The 19,120-nt window shown below is 37.5% G+C and overlaps 1 protein-coding gene across 8 annotated transcripts in view; it reads left to right on the top strand.

Moving 5' to 3' along the window:
* The first annotated feature begins 4,318 nt into the window (after window positions 1-4,318).
* The window catches only part of LOC148873157 (glycosyltransferase family protein), an 88,543-nt gene continuing 73,741 nt past the window's right edge, over window positions 4,319-19,120 (top strand). For 4 of the 8 annotated variants that reach the window (XR_016104777.1, XR_016104778.1, XM_088963566.1 and 1 more), the window contains exons 1-2: window positions 4,351-4,472; window positions 6,740-6,816. Coding sequence is in view for 3 of the 8 variants with exons in the window: in XM_088963566.1 (XP_088819692.1) it covers window positions 4,390-4,472; window positions 6,740-6,816 (160 nt within the window). In the remaining 5 variants the exon portion in view is untranslated. Of the gene's footprint in view, window positions 4,473-4,899; window positions 5,032-6,739; window positions 6,817-19,120 lie in introns of those variants that run through there. The other 4 variants (XM_088963564.1, XM_088963567.1, XM_088963568.1 and 1 more) reach the window with 4 other exon arrangements.

The following is a 19,120-nucleotide window of genomic DNA, read 5'->3' as shown; positions in this document are numbered from 1 at the left end:
ACACTACTTTTCAAAATATTTATTTTTATACTATTAAAATTAATATTGTTGATTTAATTACAATAATTTAAAGACGAGAAAAATATGTTTTAAATATAGGTTTTAATGTAAGAGAATAAGAAAATATTTTCATTTATAATTTGTTTTAAATTTTACATTCCATTTCTATCATTAATAAAAAAACATTTCTTATTTATCATACTTGTTGTTGTTTAATATGTATTTTAAAAATGTTCTCAATTTTTTTAATTTCTATTTTTCATTTTATCCATTTTTTAATTTTATTATTTAATCGTGGCAACATGGATTGACCCATTTGACCCAAAATGGTTTAATTTCTTACCACCACCTAGATGAAAACATTATTTTTCCTATGTAGATTTTAAAAGTATAAGATTTTATGTTATTGAAATAATTAATTTATTAAGTATGGATTTAATTAATAGAACTTAATGATGAGAAGAAACAAAAATGGCATAAATATATGACTCAATGAATAAGAGTGAAAACTAATAACTTAAATGTTGGATTTAATGAGAGGGAATTGAATGCTTTAAATGTATCAAAATTATGCCTTTTCAATTCATTTAATATCAATAACCAATTACTCTATTTGCCCTCATTTTTATTAATAAATTTAAATATAGAAAGGGTAAATTTTGTTCTCAATAAATTCCAGAAATATTATTGAGGACATTCATACTTTTTAAAGTCGTATAGAATTTTGCGATTGTTGTTATTTGTTTATTAATCTTAAAGTGGTTATTTGATAATTTCACTCTCATTGTTAACTCCGTAGTGATTAAGGAATCTGAAAGTATAAGTGGTTTTCTTGTAAAACATTGTTCTGGGTTAAGTTTAACTACCCCTATCACCAGTCGGGTGACAACAAGGTTTATACTCTGGCTAAAAGGCTCACATCTAAGTTGATGCTTATGAGTGACATGGGTTGGGCATGGATTTTAGTGTTGCCCAGTTTGCTAGACTTAGGAGAGTGTGAATTCGGTATAACTTAAAACTTCCCCCAAAACCTAAAAATCTCTAAGCCTTATTGAATAGTTGGAACTAAGTATAGCGGAATGAAAGCTTAATGTCTGCATTTGTATGCCTCAACTATCACAAGTAATCAACTATACATTTTGTGGTAGTCAACTACATCTCACAGATTGGTATTTCATGCCTCATTTGTTTTTGGTTACCTCTCCCAAATCTTTTAACTTGTTTCTATAAACCCATCATAGTTTGCCTTTATTTTGGTTACCTCATTCATGGCTTTTATACAATTATTGTCCTTCAAAGATTCTTCAACCATCTTAGGTTCTATTTGAGATAAAAGTGCTATATTGTTTTCTTCCATTATGGCTCGACTTCTAGTCCTTGCCCCTACACCATAGCTTCCTATTGAGTATTGGGATGATCTTTGTTATATTTGAAATCTTCTTCTATAGGCATTTGGTATTCTTTCTCTTCATTTACTGGCCAATACTTTTCTTATTCAATTTCTTCCATGTGTGATTTAGGTATAAATACATATTTTTTGGGTTGATTCAATTAGATTGATCAACACTAACAAATCTGGACTTTTGTCATTCTCATTGCGCTTTCACTCTTTCTTGTACCGACAAACTATGCCTTTTGGGATAGTCAACTATGTCTTACAATATTCAAATTCATGCTTTGACTGTTATAGTTTGTCAACTATACTTCTCTAAGTAATCAACTATATTATAGAGCATGTGCAGTCTTTACTATTAGACAATCCAACACTTAGACACTTTGAAAATTTCAATTCAAATGTTTGGGATCAATTTAATTGGCTTTTAAAGTGACTTTTTAAGTTTAGAAGAGCCCATTAACCAAATATATTTTAGTGATTGGTCTCTTAGGTTGCCTAACTCAAGTTTAGTCTTATTGAACACCAAAAAAGAGTGCATCTAAATAATTGGTCGCATCAAGTTCCTAAAGATTGACACAAATTTTTATAGTTTGATGTAACCTTAGTGTGTTACTGTAGTAGATGATCAATTTGAGCAACTCCAATTCCTTCAATTATTTAGTGGCCTTTTCATGCTTGAATTGATTGTGCTTCCTCAGATGGATAGATTTAATGAAGATATGAAATCATTATGCTAAGGTAGTAGACTTAGCCAAGCTTTCATTTCTTTATCTTTGTTTGCATTATTGCTTTATTCCAGTTTATGTTTAGTGAAACTTTCATAAGATAAATGCATATTTAGTCACACCATTAGTACTTTTAATAAGTTTGTTATCACCAAAACACATTGGGTCAACAAAATAATGACAACCCAACACTTAGATCCTTAAAAACAAATATATACAAAAAGATTCCAAGCGTTGATTTTTCTATACTTAGTAAACAATCAATATATCTCCAACATGATAGAATGCTTACCATACATATTAGTAGCTATTTAAGCCTTCAAACAATCACATTTATCAAAGTTGTCGACTACTACTTTAGAGCATGATACGTTGTAATCTTCCTCCTCAATGAGTTGTGGCATAAGTCCACTTTGACCAGCTCCAATGCCTTTGATTCCTTTGGAGAATTTGTATGCTTGAGTTTCCTTGGAGCATCCTCATTGGAGAGATAGGTGTTGGGGTATAGATTATGAAGCCTAGTCAATTGAAACAAACAATGCTTCCATATCTTCTTTTGTAGTAGCAATATTGTTAATATGGGTGTTGGGATAGAGATTATGAAGCCTAGACAATTGAAACAAACAATGCTTCCATATCTTATTTTGTAGTAGCAATATTGTTAATACAATTTAGTTCATAGGAGTTTAAATTAGTTGCATACTTAGCAAACCATTATTACTCTCAATGAATTTATTATCACCAAAATACATATGATTAACAAAGCATTTTTGCAAAATAGTCACAAAGAGGCCTTAGGCATTTGTTTCACTTGCCTATTGTGTTTGCTAATGACATTATACATGTCCATGCTCTTATAACTCTCATAATACTTGTAATAAGCAAACTAATGTGCTTCATGGGTACCTAACTTTAGTTATAACAATATTGGTTTTACTCAACTAATTATTAAGATATGGTGATTTGCTTGTGTTATCATGCCTTGCGGATTGTATGAGGATTCCTACTACTCATAAATATCAAATCAGTAATTTTATGAACTAAAAATAATTAATTAAATTTATTTATTTATTTATAACCATCAACTAATTAAATATTAAAATAATTAAATCAATATTTTCATGAATTAAGATAATTATTATTGTTATTATAAGTTAATTAATTAATAATTTTTTAGTTATGTTAATCATCACATAATAATTAAAAATTTGATTATTTACTTATTATAATAATATACACATTGCTTATTGATTTTTTTAATTGCTTTAATAGTTTTAGTTAATTTTTAAAATTTCTAAAAAATCATTATTTATTTTAACTATTTATAAATTTTAATAATTTTCACTAGTTACTAATCATTTTATAACCACTTGATTATATTTTTAAAGGGAAAATTCCTGATCAATACCTTGTACTTTGGCTCGAGTGACAATTTGGTCCCCGAATTTTAAAGTGTGATAATTTAGTACCCGAACTTTCAAAATGTGACAATTTGGTACATACCGTTAACCAACTCGTTAATTAGCCATTAAGTGACATTTGAAAAGTAAAAAATGCCCTAAAAATGTCATCTGATTATCTTTATCAACCATCCAAACATCGACAAAAAAATGAACAATCCCAAATTCTAGATTCTTCTAAACAGTCACCAATTTTTTTGAATAGAAGAGGCTAGGTTTTGGGACTGTTCAGTTTTTTATCAACATTTGGATGGTTGATTAAGAGAATTAGATGGCATTCAAAGGGTAGTTTTGACTTTTCAAGTGTCACTTAACGGTTGATTCGGATTGGTTAACGACAAATACTGGATTGTCACATTTTAGTTGCATTTTAAAGCATGGGGACCAAATTGTCACTCGAACCATAGTACAGGGTACTAATCCGTAATTTTTCCTTTATTAAATAGTTAAACATACATTTTCTTCTTACGGTTAAAATGGTTGTCATTTTTCATAACTTGGCATTCAAATTTCAAAGCAATAAACTATATTATGTACATTTAAATATCAGCAACTAGAAAAATTCACCAATTCCAATGCACTTCTGAAAGTAATTATTGCATTTTCAAAAGTAACACTTCAATGCAAATGATTTATACTTGAAGTGAAGAAACTGGGTCAATCCAAACCCACCCGAAACTGGGTTAGGTTAGGGGTTAACTTCAATCCGGCCTAACCCGGCCCGATTTGCCTATTGTACAAAGTCCCACCTTCATTTTTTTTTGACGCGCGGAGTCCGTATTCTCCTCCCCTCTCCCTCGCAGCAGAGATGGCGAGATATCGTTTGAATTTTTATCAGTTCTTCTTGAATCTCCTTCTTCTCCAATTTCCCGCCAGAAACTTTGCAATCAGGTAAACTTTTATCCCTATCTTAACCTCTGAATCTCATATACGTGCTTAAATTTTAGAATGTATGAAAAACTGTGCAACAAACAGATGAAATTTCGAGAAGAATTACATACTTTTTTTTTTTGGTTTCGTGTTTTCGATTTTATTTCTTCTCGAAATATTATCCTTCGTAGCAAAAAGCTTGATTTTTTAAATTTAGAGTATTTTCCTTAAATTGGGTTTTAGATGCTCCAAATTTCAATAGCAACTTCATAAATATATGAAAATCCAATACTCTATACGAATCTCGTGAGATATTGCAACAAGAGTATAAGAAATAAGTGACCAATTTACTCATTTACTTTTCCAAATAACGAATATATTGTTCTAGATTTTTTTTGAGAGAGTTCCATTTATCTAAGCAGAGTCAATGCATTATTCATACAAGGAGAGAAAGGAAAAGTAAGAGGATCATTGATTTTTTCCCCATTAGAACAGTATAATTGTGGGTGGGCTATGGTATCGTTCTTCCTCCATTTTGTCAGCGGTAATATGGACCGACTATCAGTTTGCTGTATCTTTGGTACGCCATATCTCAATAGACCACTTGTAAATGATTCAAAGACGTTGAATTGTTGAAAAAAGAATGTAATTGATTAGACACTAGCACCGTATAATATCTAGAACTCTATGTGTGGTGATGAATCCTTTGGACTGTCCATTGATAAATGGAACTTATATCAAGATTCACCTTTGTAATTTTTTTAAGGTTGAGACACATAAAGATAAGAAGCATGGAGAGATCCATTCTTTGGTTTGTGTTTTTGCTTAACAATATTGATAATTTATTTTCCTTTTTTGTGCACAATAAACAAAATTAAATTCCATGGATTAAATGCAACTAGAAATATGAGTAACATCCATGGATTTTATGCAACTCAAAGTAATGTTGGCAAGTGTTCAGGTTCTCATTTGATTTTGAAAATTAAATCAAATTCAATAGAAGGTAAGATTAATTCATAACTGATTGATCTATCTTCTCATATTTACATTGATTCTTATGGATTCAGAATTGATAAAATAGTAGATATAGGTCCACCGTGCCCTAAATATTAGTCCCAGAAGACTGAAACAACTAGATTGGAGGGGGTTGGATGGTTGTACTAATTCATTGATACCCCTATTATGTGATGGGAATATTAGTGAGAATGTAACCTTATGTTGGTCTAATCTGACATGATAAGTTGGCTTTTTTACAATAATCGAACGTGGTATATGATATTAAGATCCCCTCTCTCTTTCTCATAAGCGGCTTTTTTACAACCCCATAGGTTGTCTTTTCATCATCATCATCCATCCCTTATTCCAACTATATGGGGTTGGCTAGTTACCATGGTGGTTCACTTATGGGTACAATCCTAGCAAACCCTTGCCCATTTAACACTACACTTGGGTTAGGGTGCAACGTATCATATATGGAGAATGCCCATAGCATGAGTATGAAAAGACAAATCGAGATCTATTTTCGTGAGGGTTTACAAAAAGTTTTAGTGCTGGTTACCGGCTTGACGCAACCCTCCTCCTTTATCCAGGCTTGGGACCAGCAGTGTAAGACAAGCTCACACTGGTGGAGTTTCTCTCTCTCTCTCTCTCTCTAACTATTTAGAGATCTATAGAGTTTCATACACATGTTAAAATCAATTAGTTATATTAATTTTTCTATATTTTAAGTAGATATGGTACTCCACACCGTAAGTAATTCTTAACGTAGATTTCTAATTGCTTTGTGGATTGCGAAACCTTTGTGGCAAATAAAAACTTAGGTAGAACCACTACAACTAATGTTGGGGTGACGATATGAAACTTTAAAAAGTAGCACTTCATCTATTATTCTCTACCTTGACACTCATGGATAGAATGTGCACTAGGTTATCCTTTTGGGCTGGGACTAAGTTGAAGACTGCACCTATTATTGGCATTTTAGTAATATACTACTGGTTGGCAATTTAGGAAAAGAAGTATCTTGGTAGATTTTGTTATTTCATTAAGAGAGTCCTATTCTTTGTATTTGATTGATAAATTTAAGGTTCTGAATTCTCAATGCAATGATGGATTAATTGAACATGAACTTGGAGTTCTTTTTCAACCTTTTAATAAATTTTATGTAATTTCAAAGTGTTTTTTTTTTTGATAAAAAAATTCAAACTAGTTTTCCTTGGCAACATGTGTTTGTGTTAGTTTTGTTTTGTTTCTTTTTCCTACTATGTTTTGTTTTATCCACCATGTTGTAGGAGGGATGTCAGTCTCCAAGAGAAACACATTTGCCGAACTACAGTTCAAGGAAGATATCTTTTGTCTGATGATAATGGTATAACAATGTTTCTCTACATGTTAGATTGCATTTTTTTTTCTTATTTTTATTGTGAATGCATTTTGAGTATTTTTGATATTAGATACTGTAAAACTATACTATTTTTTATTGTTGTGCATACACAATCTGTATTTTTTGCTTCTAGAATTCAACAGGGCATATGCTGTCATCATTATCATCATCATCATCATCATCATCATCATGTAAGCTTTGTCCCATCTATATGGGGTTGGCTATCCATGACCATGAGATTTTGGCAAAAGTTTTAGTGCCAGTTGGAAGCCTGACACAACACTTTTCCTTTATCTAAACTTGGGAGTTGGGACCAGCGGTGTAAGACAAGCTCACACTAGCAGAGTTATGTTTCTAATATAAATGCTTTTTATAATTAAAGGAAATATTCAAATATGGACGAAAACCTGGAGGAAAGAGCTAAGACACCGAATAAAACCCTCACCCATTTATTGCAAGAGTGAGAAAAAGATAGCCCTTCAAAGTCCCCTAGAAATAACACCAAACAAACCAAGGTTTCATAAGTTTGTACTTTTATTGTAACATTTGACCGGTCAAGCTTGAACAAGAATTTTTAGGTTAGAAGGGATGGCCCATTGGCATCTGAAAATCTTGACGAAGTGCGACTGAAAAAGGGAATATCTGCAATTACAATTTAGGGGTGAGGAGATATGCCATGGTGGATGTGAGAAGATTAGGGAATGAAGGATTAAACTACCCTACTGGGAGCTCGGAATAGTACCAGTAATGGAGGTAGTTGTGGGTGTTAGAAGATCAAGGAAGTCGGAGGAGAGAATGAATATTCTCCGAGCAAGTTTGATAGGTAGAGTAGTTGGAAGAGAAGTCGAGATGAAAGAGTTTGAGAGTTCGACGATCTTAGAATGGGGTAAAGAAAAGGTCCTGGGAGTAAGGAAACTGCAAGCAGAGCTATTAATAATAATGTTCCATAGTAGAAAATTTGCAAAACAGGTTTTAGAGGAAGAGAAAGTAAAAGAAAGGGAGTTCGACATAAGGCTGGATTGGTGGACTCTAACGGTCGGAGAACTGGTAGAAGGTAGATGGAAGTGCGTGGGTGGATAGATATAGTGGGGATCCCACTACATGCATGGTGCATCAATACGTTCGAGGAAAGTGGCATCCTGTGGAAGACTCATACGATCGGATGATAGGATTTGAAAATGGACATGGCAAGGATTTTGGTTGAAGTAGAACAGATGTCGGATGTTCCAAAGCAAATGAATCTATTGTTTGCAGGCGAATGGTATGTCCTGAGGCTGTTTGCCGAAGGAACAAATGGCACATATTGCAGAACATATAAGGAAAAAGGGGCGAAGGTGAATGCGAATGAGAAGAGCAGTGAGGAAGGAGGGCAGAAGGAGGAGGAAGGAGAAAAAGAAGGAGAAAGGGTGGATGGGAAAACTGGGGAGAGTCGGAGAATAAGAAGTCGAAGAGACGAAGGGAAGAGGAAGAAGAGGATGAGCTAGCAGAACCCTTGAGAAAGAAAACACATGTTTAAAGAGGGGGATGTGGTGGCAGATTGAGAAAGTGGATACATGGAGGTCGATGGGCCTGGGTCAATAGGGGGAGATAGATCTAAAGAGGAGGGGGCAAATAGAAGGGGAGAGGAAAAGTTGCTAACCAGTAAAAAGGAAGACCCAAAAAGAGTCTACCACTTCAATAAGTTAGCGGTAAATTTCAAAAAAGCTTCGAAAGATGAAAAGACAGGGACCATGAAGGGCAAACATGGAAAAAGCACATACTCGATGTAGGTGCGGTGGTAAGGCGACGGGGGTTGGTCAAGTCTCCAAAGATCCAGAGAGGATAGTAGGAAAGAGAGAGTGTGATGGGGAATTCTCGTTGTAGAGGATGGTGGGAGAAGAGCATAGAAGGGGGTGAGAGAGAGAGACAGAGTGAGAGAGATGCTCTGGGAGACCCCTAGAGTTAGGGTATGTATTTTTTTTTGATTGGAAACGGTAACTTCATTAATACAACTTAAAGAATAACTTTCCAGAGTTAAGTATAACTGTCAACCCCTAAACAGGTGTTGAGCCCCCAATAATCTTTCTTACAAAACTGCCCAGAACATTCTCTCCCTCACAATCCCTTGTTTAGCCAACTGTCAGCTAAACCATTAGGATATGTGTTCCTGTCCCTGTGGGGGAGAGTTGCTCTCCTTTTATAAACGAGATCTTGAGGCTATTAGGGGAAGGTCCCCAAAGAGACCTTTCCCTATTAGGAAAGGGGATCTTTATCCTCATGTCACCTATCAAGTGAACTCCACTAAGGTTTCACCACGTGTCTAATGAGTCTCTAGGGGTAGAGTTTCCTTTCCTTAAGGATTCTTGCATAGCACGTGTCAGCTACACCCCTTCATCGGTTCTCTCATAGCCACATGTCAGGACTTTCGATTGGCTGACGTGTTCGAACATCTCTGTACAACATCTTTGGGGCATTTTGTTGCGGCTTGCCATGACGGTGCAGAGCACGAGTTACCTATGAACATATATTGCTGACTTTGTCTTTGTTTATCGTTCATCACAGCATGAGCTGCCGTTGTATTCTCATCGTAGGATGTTGGTAGTGTATTGAGTTCGTCATAGAGTTGCGATGTCATTTTGAACCCATTGCTGGTATCGGATAGCACATTGTGCTCATTGCAGGTCCCATAAGGCGTTTCATGCTCACCGCAAGTGTAGGATGGCCTTCTGTGCTCATTGCACGTGCTTGAGCCTTCCATCACTTTGATAAAGTGTCACTGTGCCATTACAAAGGTGTCTTGGTTGAGATTTCTCCGTGTGGATTTCTTTTAACATCTTTGCCGTAGTCTCGGTGATGGTAAACTACATGTACTTACACTCGAAGAAGAACAGCTTTGACCGTTCGAGTTCCAGGAAAACCAACCGCAAAGATTAGAAGGAAGAGGAAAAAGATAGCTGGATTTAGGTAGTGACCAAGCATGAGATTGAAAAAAGATCAAATTCTTTGGAGGAGAGGTAAATAACAAGTGATTAACATGCTTGGTGGTAGAAGGAGATGTACAAAAATCTGTAGCAGAAGAGAATACTAGAGACTCAAGGAGAAGTAAAAGGGCAGCATCCCAGAGAAACGAAGAAACCTCAAATAGGTTGGCAGAAAGGGAGCTAGGCTCATTGTCAGAGGCAGAAAGCAATAAGGGAGAAAACTTCCAAGAAAAGGGCGCAGAAGAGAAAGGGTCCTGGGGAGGTTGATAGTTCTAAAGGAGTAGAGATTTTCTGACAACCAGGATCCAAGCATCATAGAGAAAACTATAGAGTTAACAGAAGGAAGTAAGAAAGAAACAACCGTATGACTAGATACTGATATCCTAGTATCCCCATTCAGAATTGCTGAGGTGAGTCAATCTTGCTCACCGAGTATTCTTGCATCGGAAGATCCAAGCAGGGGGGAGGGGAGGAAAGAAAAAGAACAGAGAAAGAGGCAAAGGAGAATATAGCAGAAAAAAGAAAGTCATGGGAGGGGGAAGGAGGAGGTAGAAATCAAGAAAGGGTATGTAACAGAAAAAGAAGACATTCATTAATAAATCAGAGCCCAGAAGGAGAGAAGCAAGGGAAAGAAGGAGAAACCTTAAAGATGGGGGACAGGAACAGAGAAAGAGAAAGAGAAGAACAGTCTCAAGAGGATCAAGAAGTTATGAAGATAATACAGAATGGGAAGGTGAATATTAATAAACTGGTAGAGAGGGAGGTCAAGATAGGAAAGCCTCTTGGTCTAGTATTCTGGGGAGGGGAAGGTTTCGCGAGAATAGCATTTGAGAAATTTGAAAAAAAGAAAAGGGAAGAGAAAAAGAAAAAGGAAGAATATCTATAAAAAAACAAGGGGTGGGACGAAGAAGGGGGAGAGGAGGAGGAGTTGGACGAGATTGAGTGAAATTGGGGGGGGGTCAGAGGAAGACAGAGGGGGGAAGATAGATGAGGATCCTTAGCTGGAATGTAAGGGGTTTGAGGGAAGGAAGGAGGGAGATAGTGAGAAAATTTCTTAAAGGTATTAAACCAGAGGTGGTGTTACTTCAAGAAACAAAGCTGGAACACTTTGATGTTAAAATGAAAAATGAAATTTGGGGGGAAGAGGGAGGGGAATGGGTGGAGCTTAGAGCTTCGGGGCTATCAGGGGGAGCTGTAATTTTATGGAACCCAAGTGTCTTTTGTGTGGGTGGGGACTTCAATGTAGTAAGGAGAAGTGAAATGAAGGGGGGGGGGAGGGATAGCAGAATTTCTGTAGGTATGAGGAGGTTTGAAGAATTCATTAACAATAATGAATTGATAGATCCACTACTGATTGGAGGGAAGTTCACCTGGTTGAATGGACAAATTCCAGTTATTCACAGGAGGTTGGACCAGATTCTTATTCTTGGGAGATTGGGCTGACTATGTGGGGGAAGTGGTGCAAGAACCATTGATGTTCCAACTGTCAAATCATAAGCCAATTCTTCTGTGGAAATTTGTTGCTCTGCTTCAGGCTTCAAACCTTTTAGATTCGGAAATGTTTGGCTACACCAACCAAACTTCGTGGAATGGGTTGAAAGTAAGTGGAAAAATGTGCAAATGGAAGGACCAGCAGACCTAAAAGTGATCAAAAAGCTGCAAACTATCAAGCAAGAGTTGAGGGAAAGAAGAAAGGAAGTATTTGGAAGGGAAGAGGACTGAAAAAAAAAGAGATCTTGGAGAAGCTGGCCAGATTAGAAAGAGTGAGAGAGGAGGGAGAGTTCAGGAAAGAAACCCAAGTTGAGATGACCACCTTGGAATCTGAACTCGAAGATCTAATGTTGAGGGAGGAAGTCAGGTGGAGGCAGAAATCTAGAGCTTCATGGCTGAAAGAGGGAGATAATAACCCCTCTTTCTTCCATGCTTTTGCAAATGGGAGAGGGAGAAACTTGATAATGAGGATCGAAGTGGAGGAGGAGGTGATAGACACATGGGGGAGATTCTAGAAAAAATGGTTGCTTACTATAAAAAGCTGTACACAGGGAGAAACTGGAGTTGGGTGTCCTTGGGAGAATTGGAACCAAATCGGCTTAACAACAATACAACAGGTTGGTTGGAAAGGGATCTCGAAGTTGGAGAGGTAAAGGAGGCGCTGAAAAAGATCAAAGGTGACAAAGCACCGGGGCCAGATGGTTTCAACTTTAATTTCATCTAAGTTGTTGGTATTTTTTAAGAAGACTTCATGCAGATGTACAAGGAGTTTTAGGAGTCCAAAACTCTTGACAGGAGGGAAAATGCCACATTCATCACCATATCACAGAAAAAAAATTGGGGCTGTGAACATAAAAGACTTCAGACCGATCGCAGCCCCTATAAACTATTGGTTAAAGTGCTGGTAGAAAGGTTGAGAAAAGTAATTCAGGAGGTGATAGGGGAAACTCAGATGGCTTTTGTAGAGGGGAGGCAGATTTTGGACAGAGTGCTTGTGGCCAGTAAATGTATAGATTCAAGATTAAGAAGTGGAAGGCCAGGTTTAGTGTGCAAATTAGACATAGAAAAGGCTTACGACCACGTTGAATGGGGTTTCTTGGAGGAAATGCAAAGGTTGATGGGATTTGGAGAGGGTGGATATACGGGTGCATCTCATCAGCCTCTTTCTCACTGTTAATCAATTGGGTGTCATCAGAATTTTTCCATGCTTCTAGAGGGCTGAGGCAAGGGGATCCATTTTCCCCTCTGCTGTTTGTAATAGTTATTGGAAGCTCTATATATGATTATGAAGAAAGGAGCGCAGAGAGGATGGTTAGAAGGTTTCAAAGTTGGAAATGAAGGCCCGTGTATATTTCACCTACAATATGCTGATGATACACTAATATTCTTAGATGCTTCAGAAAATCAAGTGCTGAATTTTAGTGCTATTTTAGCCAACTTTGAGAGGTTGACGGGTCTGAAGGTGAATCTAGAAAAAGTTTACTGATAGGAGTTGTGAACCTTAGTGTGGAGGAAGTAAGGCATTATGCAGAGGTGCTGGAATGTAAGGTAGGGAAACTACCTTTCACTTATCTTGGCCTGCCGGTGGGAGCAAAGACAACAGCAAGTACTATCTGGAGATCTGCAATAGAAAGGGTGGGGAGGAGGCTAGATAGGTGGAAAGCCAAGTACCTTTCCTTGGGTGGGAAAATCACACTCATAAAGAGTGTTCTGTCTAGCTTACCAACATATATCTTTCCCTATTAAGGGTTCCTAATGAAGTGGTGAGGAAAATTGAGAAAATTCAGAGGGACTTCCTACGGGAGGGTGTGGGGGGGGGTCTAAAAAAATTTCATTTGGTCAAATGGGAAAAGGTTTGTAGAGCAAAGGAGGGGGGAGGTTTAGGGCTGAGAAGGGTGAAATTGATTAACAAAGCACTCTTAGGGAAATGGCTGTGGAGGTTGGGGTAAGAAGGAGAGAGGGTAGAATTATGGAGGAGGGTGGTAGTAGGAGAAAATGCAGTAGTGAGGTTCGGGTGGTAGTCAAGGGAGGTAAGAAGTTCCTATGGGGTAAGTGTGTGGAAAGGAGTAATGAGTTTCAATCAAGAGTTCAGAGGCTTAGTTAAGTTTAAAGTGGGGGAAGGCCTTAAGGTAAGGTTTGGGAAGATGAGTAGCTTGGGGTGGGAAAATTGTGTGAGGTGTGTCCAAGACTTTACAAGCTAACAGATCATGAAGTGTCCATTGAGCAGTGCTATGAGTGGAGAGGGGATCAAATGATTTGGAAACCAAAGTTCAGAAGACCTTTGTTGGACCAAGAACCGGAAGAATGCATTCTACTATTGAAAAAGCTAGAAGAGACAAACATCTGCATAGGTACAGCAGATGGCCTATGGTGGAAAGAGTGCAGAGAAGGTAGATTCTCAGTAAAATCATTTTACAGGACTTTACTGGGAGAGGGTAGGGATTCAAATCAGGTAAAAGGAGTGTGGGGTAATCCAGTAACCCCAAGGGTGGAAGCTTTTGCTTGGCTGGTGGCACATGACAGTATCTTAACCTATGATCACTTGAAATCTAGAGGCCTGCAGTCAGCAAATTTCTGTTTTATGTGTAATTAGGAGGAATAAACAACCATCCATTTATTCTTCTCTTGCAGCGTGGAAAATTTCATGTGGAAGTTTTTCTCCTTTTTGTTTGGAGAGAATGTCTTTCACCCTTTGGTTCCAGCTGAGATGTTTTCTAAATGGCCGAAAATCAGAGGTAGCAAGAAAGCCAAAATTTTGTGGAGCTGTATTCGTTTTGCTGTATGTTGCCTCATTTGGAAAGAGAGAAACAGAAGGATGTTTGAGGGCAAGACAAAGAATGCCGAATACTTGTTAGCAGGGATGAGCCAACTCGATTGCAGCCTGGGTTCTCAGCCTTCCAGAGTTTGACCAAGTGAACAAGTCTGATCTGATAGAGAACTTCTGGAGTACTCTAGAGTTAAATCCTTGTAATTTTGAGTCTTTTTCAGTGTAGTTTGCTCAATATTGGTTTGTCAACTAGACATCCATTTCTCTGAGATGTACTGCTTTTTTTTTCAGTTTTAATGAATTTCCTTTTGTCCTTCAAAAAAAAGTTTAGGGGGTGAGGTGTCCTAGTAGTGGAGGGGGACTATCAAGTAATTATAGGGTGTATATCTTCTAATGTTGAAGGGTCTTGGTCTCTAGGAATTCTGTACAAGGAGGCTAAGGAGCTGCTTAATAAGTCATTAAGTAGGTTTTGAGCACCTTGATGGCATGTTAGGTTGATTCTCTATTCAGCTATAGCCCTAAATATTTTATTATATGATTTTTTTGTTCAATAAAAGACAGTGAGATAAATCATTTAATTCAGCCAATTCAACTGTTATCAAATATTATTGACCCCTAGGGCTTTAGTGTCTACCCTAAATAGCCCATTTAGGTGGCTTCCTTGTTGAGCTAAAGCTAAGGTTGACACTCTTAATAGAGGAGGCATGAGGATTAGACATTTTTTTGATCAGGAAAAGTTATTTTATTAAATTGATTATATGGGAAATTGGTACAAGTTGATGACAAGAATGCCATCCCCAAAAACATAATCTAGGAATCTAGATTACAAAGAAGCCCAGTACAATTGCTGCCTTGCAACCCCTTGTGTAGCTAGGGAGTTAGCTAGCCCATTTGCACTCCTAACCCACTTGAAATCAGCATTTAAATCCTTGCTATCCTTTCCACTCCCCTAAAAATGTGTTTGAGAGTCCATGGAATATGTCTGTTACATTTTACCCATGAAATAGTTACTTTTGAATCCCCTTCCACCTCCACCTGCCTAAAATCCAATTGCTTTGCCAATCGGAGCCCATGCAGCAATGCCCACAACTCAGCCTTCACAGAGTTTGTAGTACCATCTGGTCTTGAATATAAAGCCAAGATCCTACTCTCCAAATTTCTGATTGCTCCACCTATTCCTGCCTTCCCTAGGTTTTCCAAGGAGCTTCCATCAAAGTTCAGTTTTACTTTGCTGCCTTCTGGAGGTTTCCACTCCACTCTTAATTTTTCTTTTTCCCTAGAAGATTGTGCTACCTGCTTCCAAGCCCTTATAATGTCAATAACTCAGAAAATCTGAAAGCAATCCAAAGTCTTCACCCCAAAAAGCAATTTTTACTTTTATATTGTCTATTACCTACTCCAAAGTCCTACTCTTTCCAGTTAAAATTCTGTTGTTCCTCTCTTCCCACAGCACCCAAGCAATTGTTGCCTTAGTAAGTCTCCATATTATTCAGCTTCTCTTCTTTTGTTGCCTCAAGAAGCTTGGGTTGAAGATGTCCACCACCTCTTGAGGGGGTCCCACCCATAGCCAAAAAGAGAACATAAAAACTCCCAAACACGAAGTACATAGGAGTAGAATAATAAATGGGAGGACTTTCCACTACCCCTACATAACAAGCACACATGAGGAAAGAGGCAAGATGAGGGTCTCCTTTACAGCAAATCACATGTATTTACTTTTTCGAGGAATAGAGCCCAATGAAAAGCTTGAATTTTTGGTGGGATAGGCTTGCTCCAATTTTCTTTCACCAGGACGTCCACCCCTTGAGAATTGGGTAAGGCAAGATGTCTGAAAAAGGAGCAAGTAAAGAGTCCATTTGGGGAGATTACCCTAAATCTAGAATCTTCCAGGTTGAGGGCTAGGAAAACTATCTCCAAAATGTCAAGAATGTTAATCAACAAATTACACTCTCTTTCCCTTAGGCGTCTTCTGAAACCAAGGTTCCAGTTGACGCCTGAAGGAGAAGAGTACCCAACCTAGACACAGTTTTGTTCTTGAGGTTTGAGAGGGCAAAGAGTTCAGGAAACTAATCTTTTAGTGGTGATTCCTCTACCCATAGGTCTTCCCAGAAATGGATTTTATCCCCTCTTCCCACATCATAGCAGATAAATCTAAGAAAAATAGGAAAAATAGGATATACCTCATGAATAGCTTTCCAAGGAGAAGTTGAAGTTGAGTGAGGAGTAATTTTAGCATCCCAGCCATTACCCTCCAGACCATGAATGGCATGAATATTAGACATTGTATGTCCAAAGCCATAGGTAATGCAGTAAATTGTTTTAGGGTGATTTGTTAGCCATGTGCTGTCTTTAATTGTCTTAGTATTATTTTACTGAAATTTTATTGTCCTTTGTTACTAGATCCTTCTAATAGTAGGGGTTTTTCTTATCAATAGTAAAATCTATTTTCAATAGTGTAATAAGTGAAATTAAGTATAAATAATAAATGAATAAATAAATAAACCAATAAAAAGTGAAAATCAAGGCCTGCTTAGAGTACACTCCTTTTCTTGGTTTCCACCTAATGGTCAATTAATGCCCCAATTGATGTAAAATGATTGTTTTCTCTGCCCAATAAAAAAGGCCATCTTTATAAGTTTAGGGTAGATCATCTGGTTAGCAGTTAAGCACATAAGTTACGACCAGTCTAGAAACTTGAGAATAAAGTGTAAAAAGAGAAGAAAAAGTTTGAGAAAAAGATTTGGTAATGGTAAAGAAAGAGGAGAGTAGAGAGAAGAAAAGTGAGAAAAGAGTCAACAAAGGAAGAAGATTCAAAAAGAACTTCTCCTCTGGCGACCTAAACTTTTAATTCCCATGTAATTGATTTGAAAGTTTCATAAATACCCCTGTTAAGTGATTCTTAACAGGAGTCTTACAAAGCTTTATACAAAAGACAAAAATGCCCCTTAACAGGAGTCTTACAAAGCTCCAGCTTGTTATAGATATAATCCATTCCAGTGTGGCCCAAACTTTTGGTAAACAAATCTGCTAGCTGATCTTCTGACTTGCATATGGAGTCACAATGTCACCATCTATCACCTTTTCTCTAATGAAATGGCTATCAACTTCTATATGCTTGGTTCTCTCATGAAAGTCCGAGTTGGAGACAATATGTGTAGCAGCCTGATTGTGACAAAACAATTTGACAGGTTTCCCTATAGGAATGCCTATCTTTTGGAGTAGATGCTTCAGCTAGATCCACAATACGTCGTGCTGTGGGCCATTGCTCTGTACTCAGCCTCAACACTACTCCTAGCAACCACACTTACTTATTTTCCAAGCGATGAGGTTGCCACATAAGAAGGTACAATAGATTCTAGTAGACCTCCTGTCCATTGATGAACTTGCTCAGTCTGCATTAGAGAATCCCTCTAAGGTTAGTTCTCCTCCTTTGCTGTATAGCAATCCATAGCCTAGAGCACCCTTTAGATATCTCAACACTTACAACACCTTTCAAGTTTGTAGGGTTTTGCATGAACTGGCTTAAAAATCCTACACTAAATGAGATATCAGAATGGGAAATTGGCCTCTAACTTATGAATACCCTTGGGAGGTAACCCTTCTGCCAAGAGTTTCTGGAACCCAGTTTTGAAAAGATTCACAAAGACACTTGTGGGGTGGAAAAGGAATTATATCTCACTAAGGGACATAATCACCTCAATTAAGTCCACTTTAGCAAATGTGCCGATCTACTTCTTATCCACCTTTAGCATCCTAGTGGAAGCTGCTAAAAAGTTAGAAAAAATTATGAGTGACGTAGTAATTAGCATTGATGGCCTTACTGTGGATGGTTGGGATGTTAGCTTTGATCTGAGGGCAAGCTGCTCCTCCTTGGAAAGCAATTCAAGGTATCCTTCCCTCCTTTCTTTTGTATGGTATGATGCTTGTGTTTTTTTTTTTTTTTTTTGATCAATAACAATGAACTTTTATTAATAAGGATTGAGATAATCAGAGTTACAGAGGAGGGAGCTAAATAGTCTTAACTCCCAACTACCCAAGGTACATTCTGACCATGAAGCAATTACAATTACAATTACAAAGCAACCCAGAACATAGTATTTCTGTTTACCCCTTGTTTAGCTAGACCATCTGCCAATGCATTTGCAATTCTCTTTATCCATGTACTCCATGTCCTTGATGAGCCACTTGAACTTCTTTTCATTGCTGTATTTCCAGAGCATAGAACTGTCCTCTGTTAGCCAATTCACCACAATTTCAGAATCATCTTCTATAATCAACTTTTTAATATTCAGTTCTTTGGCCCTTTGTATCCCTTCAATAGTTCCTAGGATCTCAGCCCTCAAAGAGTCTCCTACCCCAATCAGACCAGAGTACATAGCCAACAAGTTTCCTGCTTCATCCCTTATTACTCCCCCTATTCCAGAAGGCCCTGGATTGCCTATGTTGCTACCATCAAAGTTCAGTTTGGTGAACCCATGAGGTGGATGTGTCCGGCAAAAATTTATGTTCTTCCTACTTGAGCCTGTTTCTACAATCTCCTTCTAGCTCCTTATCATCTCATCAACTGAGAACACTTTAAACAATTCCAATGTTCTTAGCCAATGTATCATCCTAATGTGGATAGTCTCAAGGATTTCATTGATACTTCTCTCCTTATTTGAGAATATCCTTGAGTTTCTCTCCTCCCTAACAGTCCAACATATCGCAGCCCTACCACATCTCCACATGATCTTGGCCCTTTTGGTTGGCCAGTTGGGCATGGAAGTAAGTAAGCTTTGCACATTCAATGGAGGAGTCCACCTGCACCCAAACAAAGAAGTAAACCATTCCCAAATAACCTTAGCAAACTGACAAGAAATTAGTAAATGGTATCCAGACTCACCATCAGATTTATAGAGAACACCCCAGTGAGGAGACAAACAACTGTTGGGTCTTTTTCTTTGGAGTAGATCCCCTATATTAACTCTTTCCAGAAAGGCTTCCCAGCAGAAACTTCCAACCTTTGGAGGTATAGGTTGACGCCATACATCTTTGACAGGAAAAGACAAATCAACCGGGGGAGAGGGTAACA

The sequence above is a fragment of the Nelumbo lutea genome, chromosome 1 (assembly GCF_056320005.1).
Source record: "Nelumbo lutea isolate HS-2025 chromosome 1, American lotus-T2T, whole genome shotgun sequence".
Classification (NCBI taxonomy): domain Eukaryota; kingdom Viridiplantae; phylum Streptophyta; class Magnoliopsida; order Proteales; family Nelumbonaceae; genus Nelumbo; species Nelumbo lutea.
Note: the sequence above shows the minus strand (reverse complement) of the source record. Positions and strands in the feature narration are given on the sequence as shown.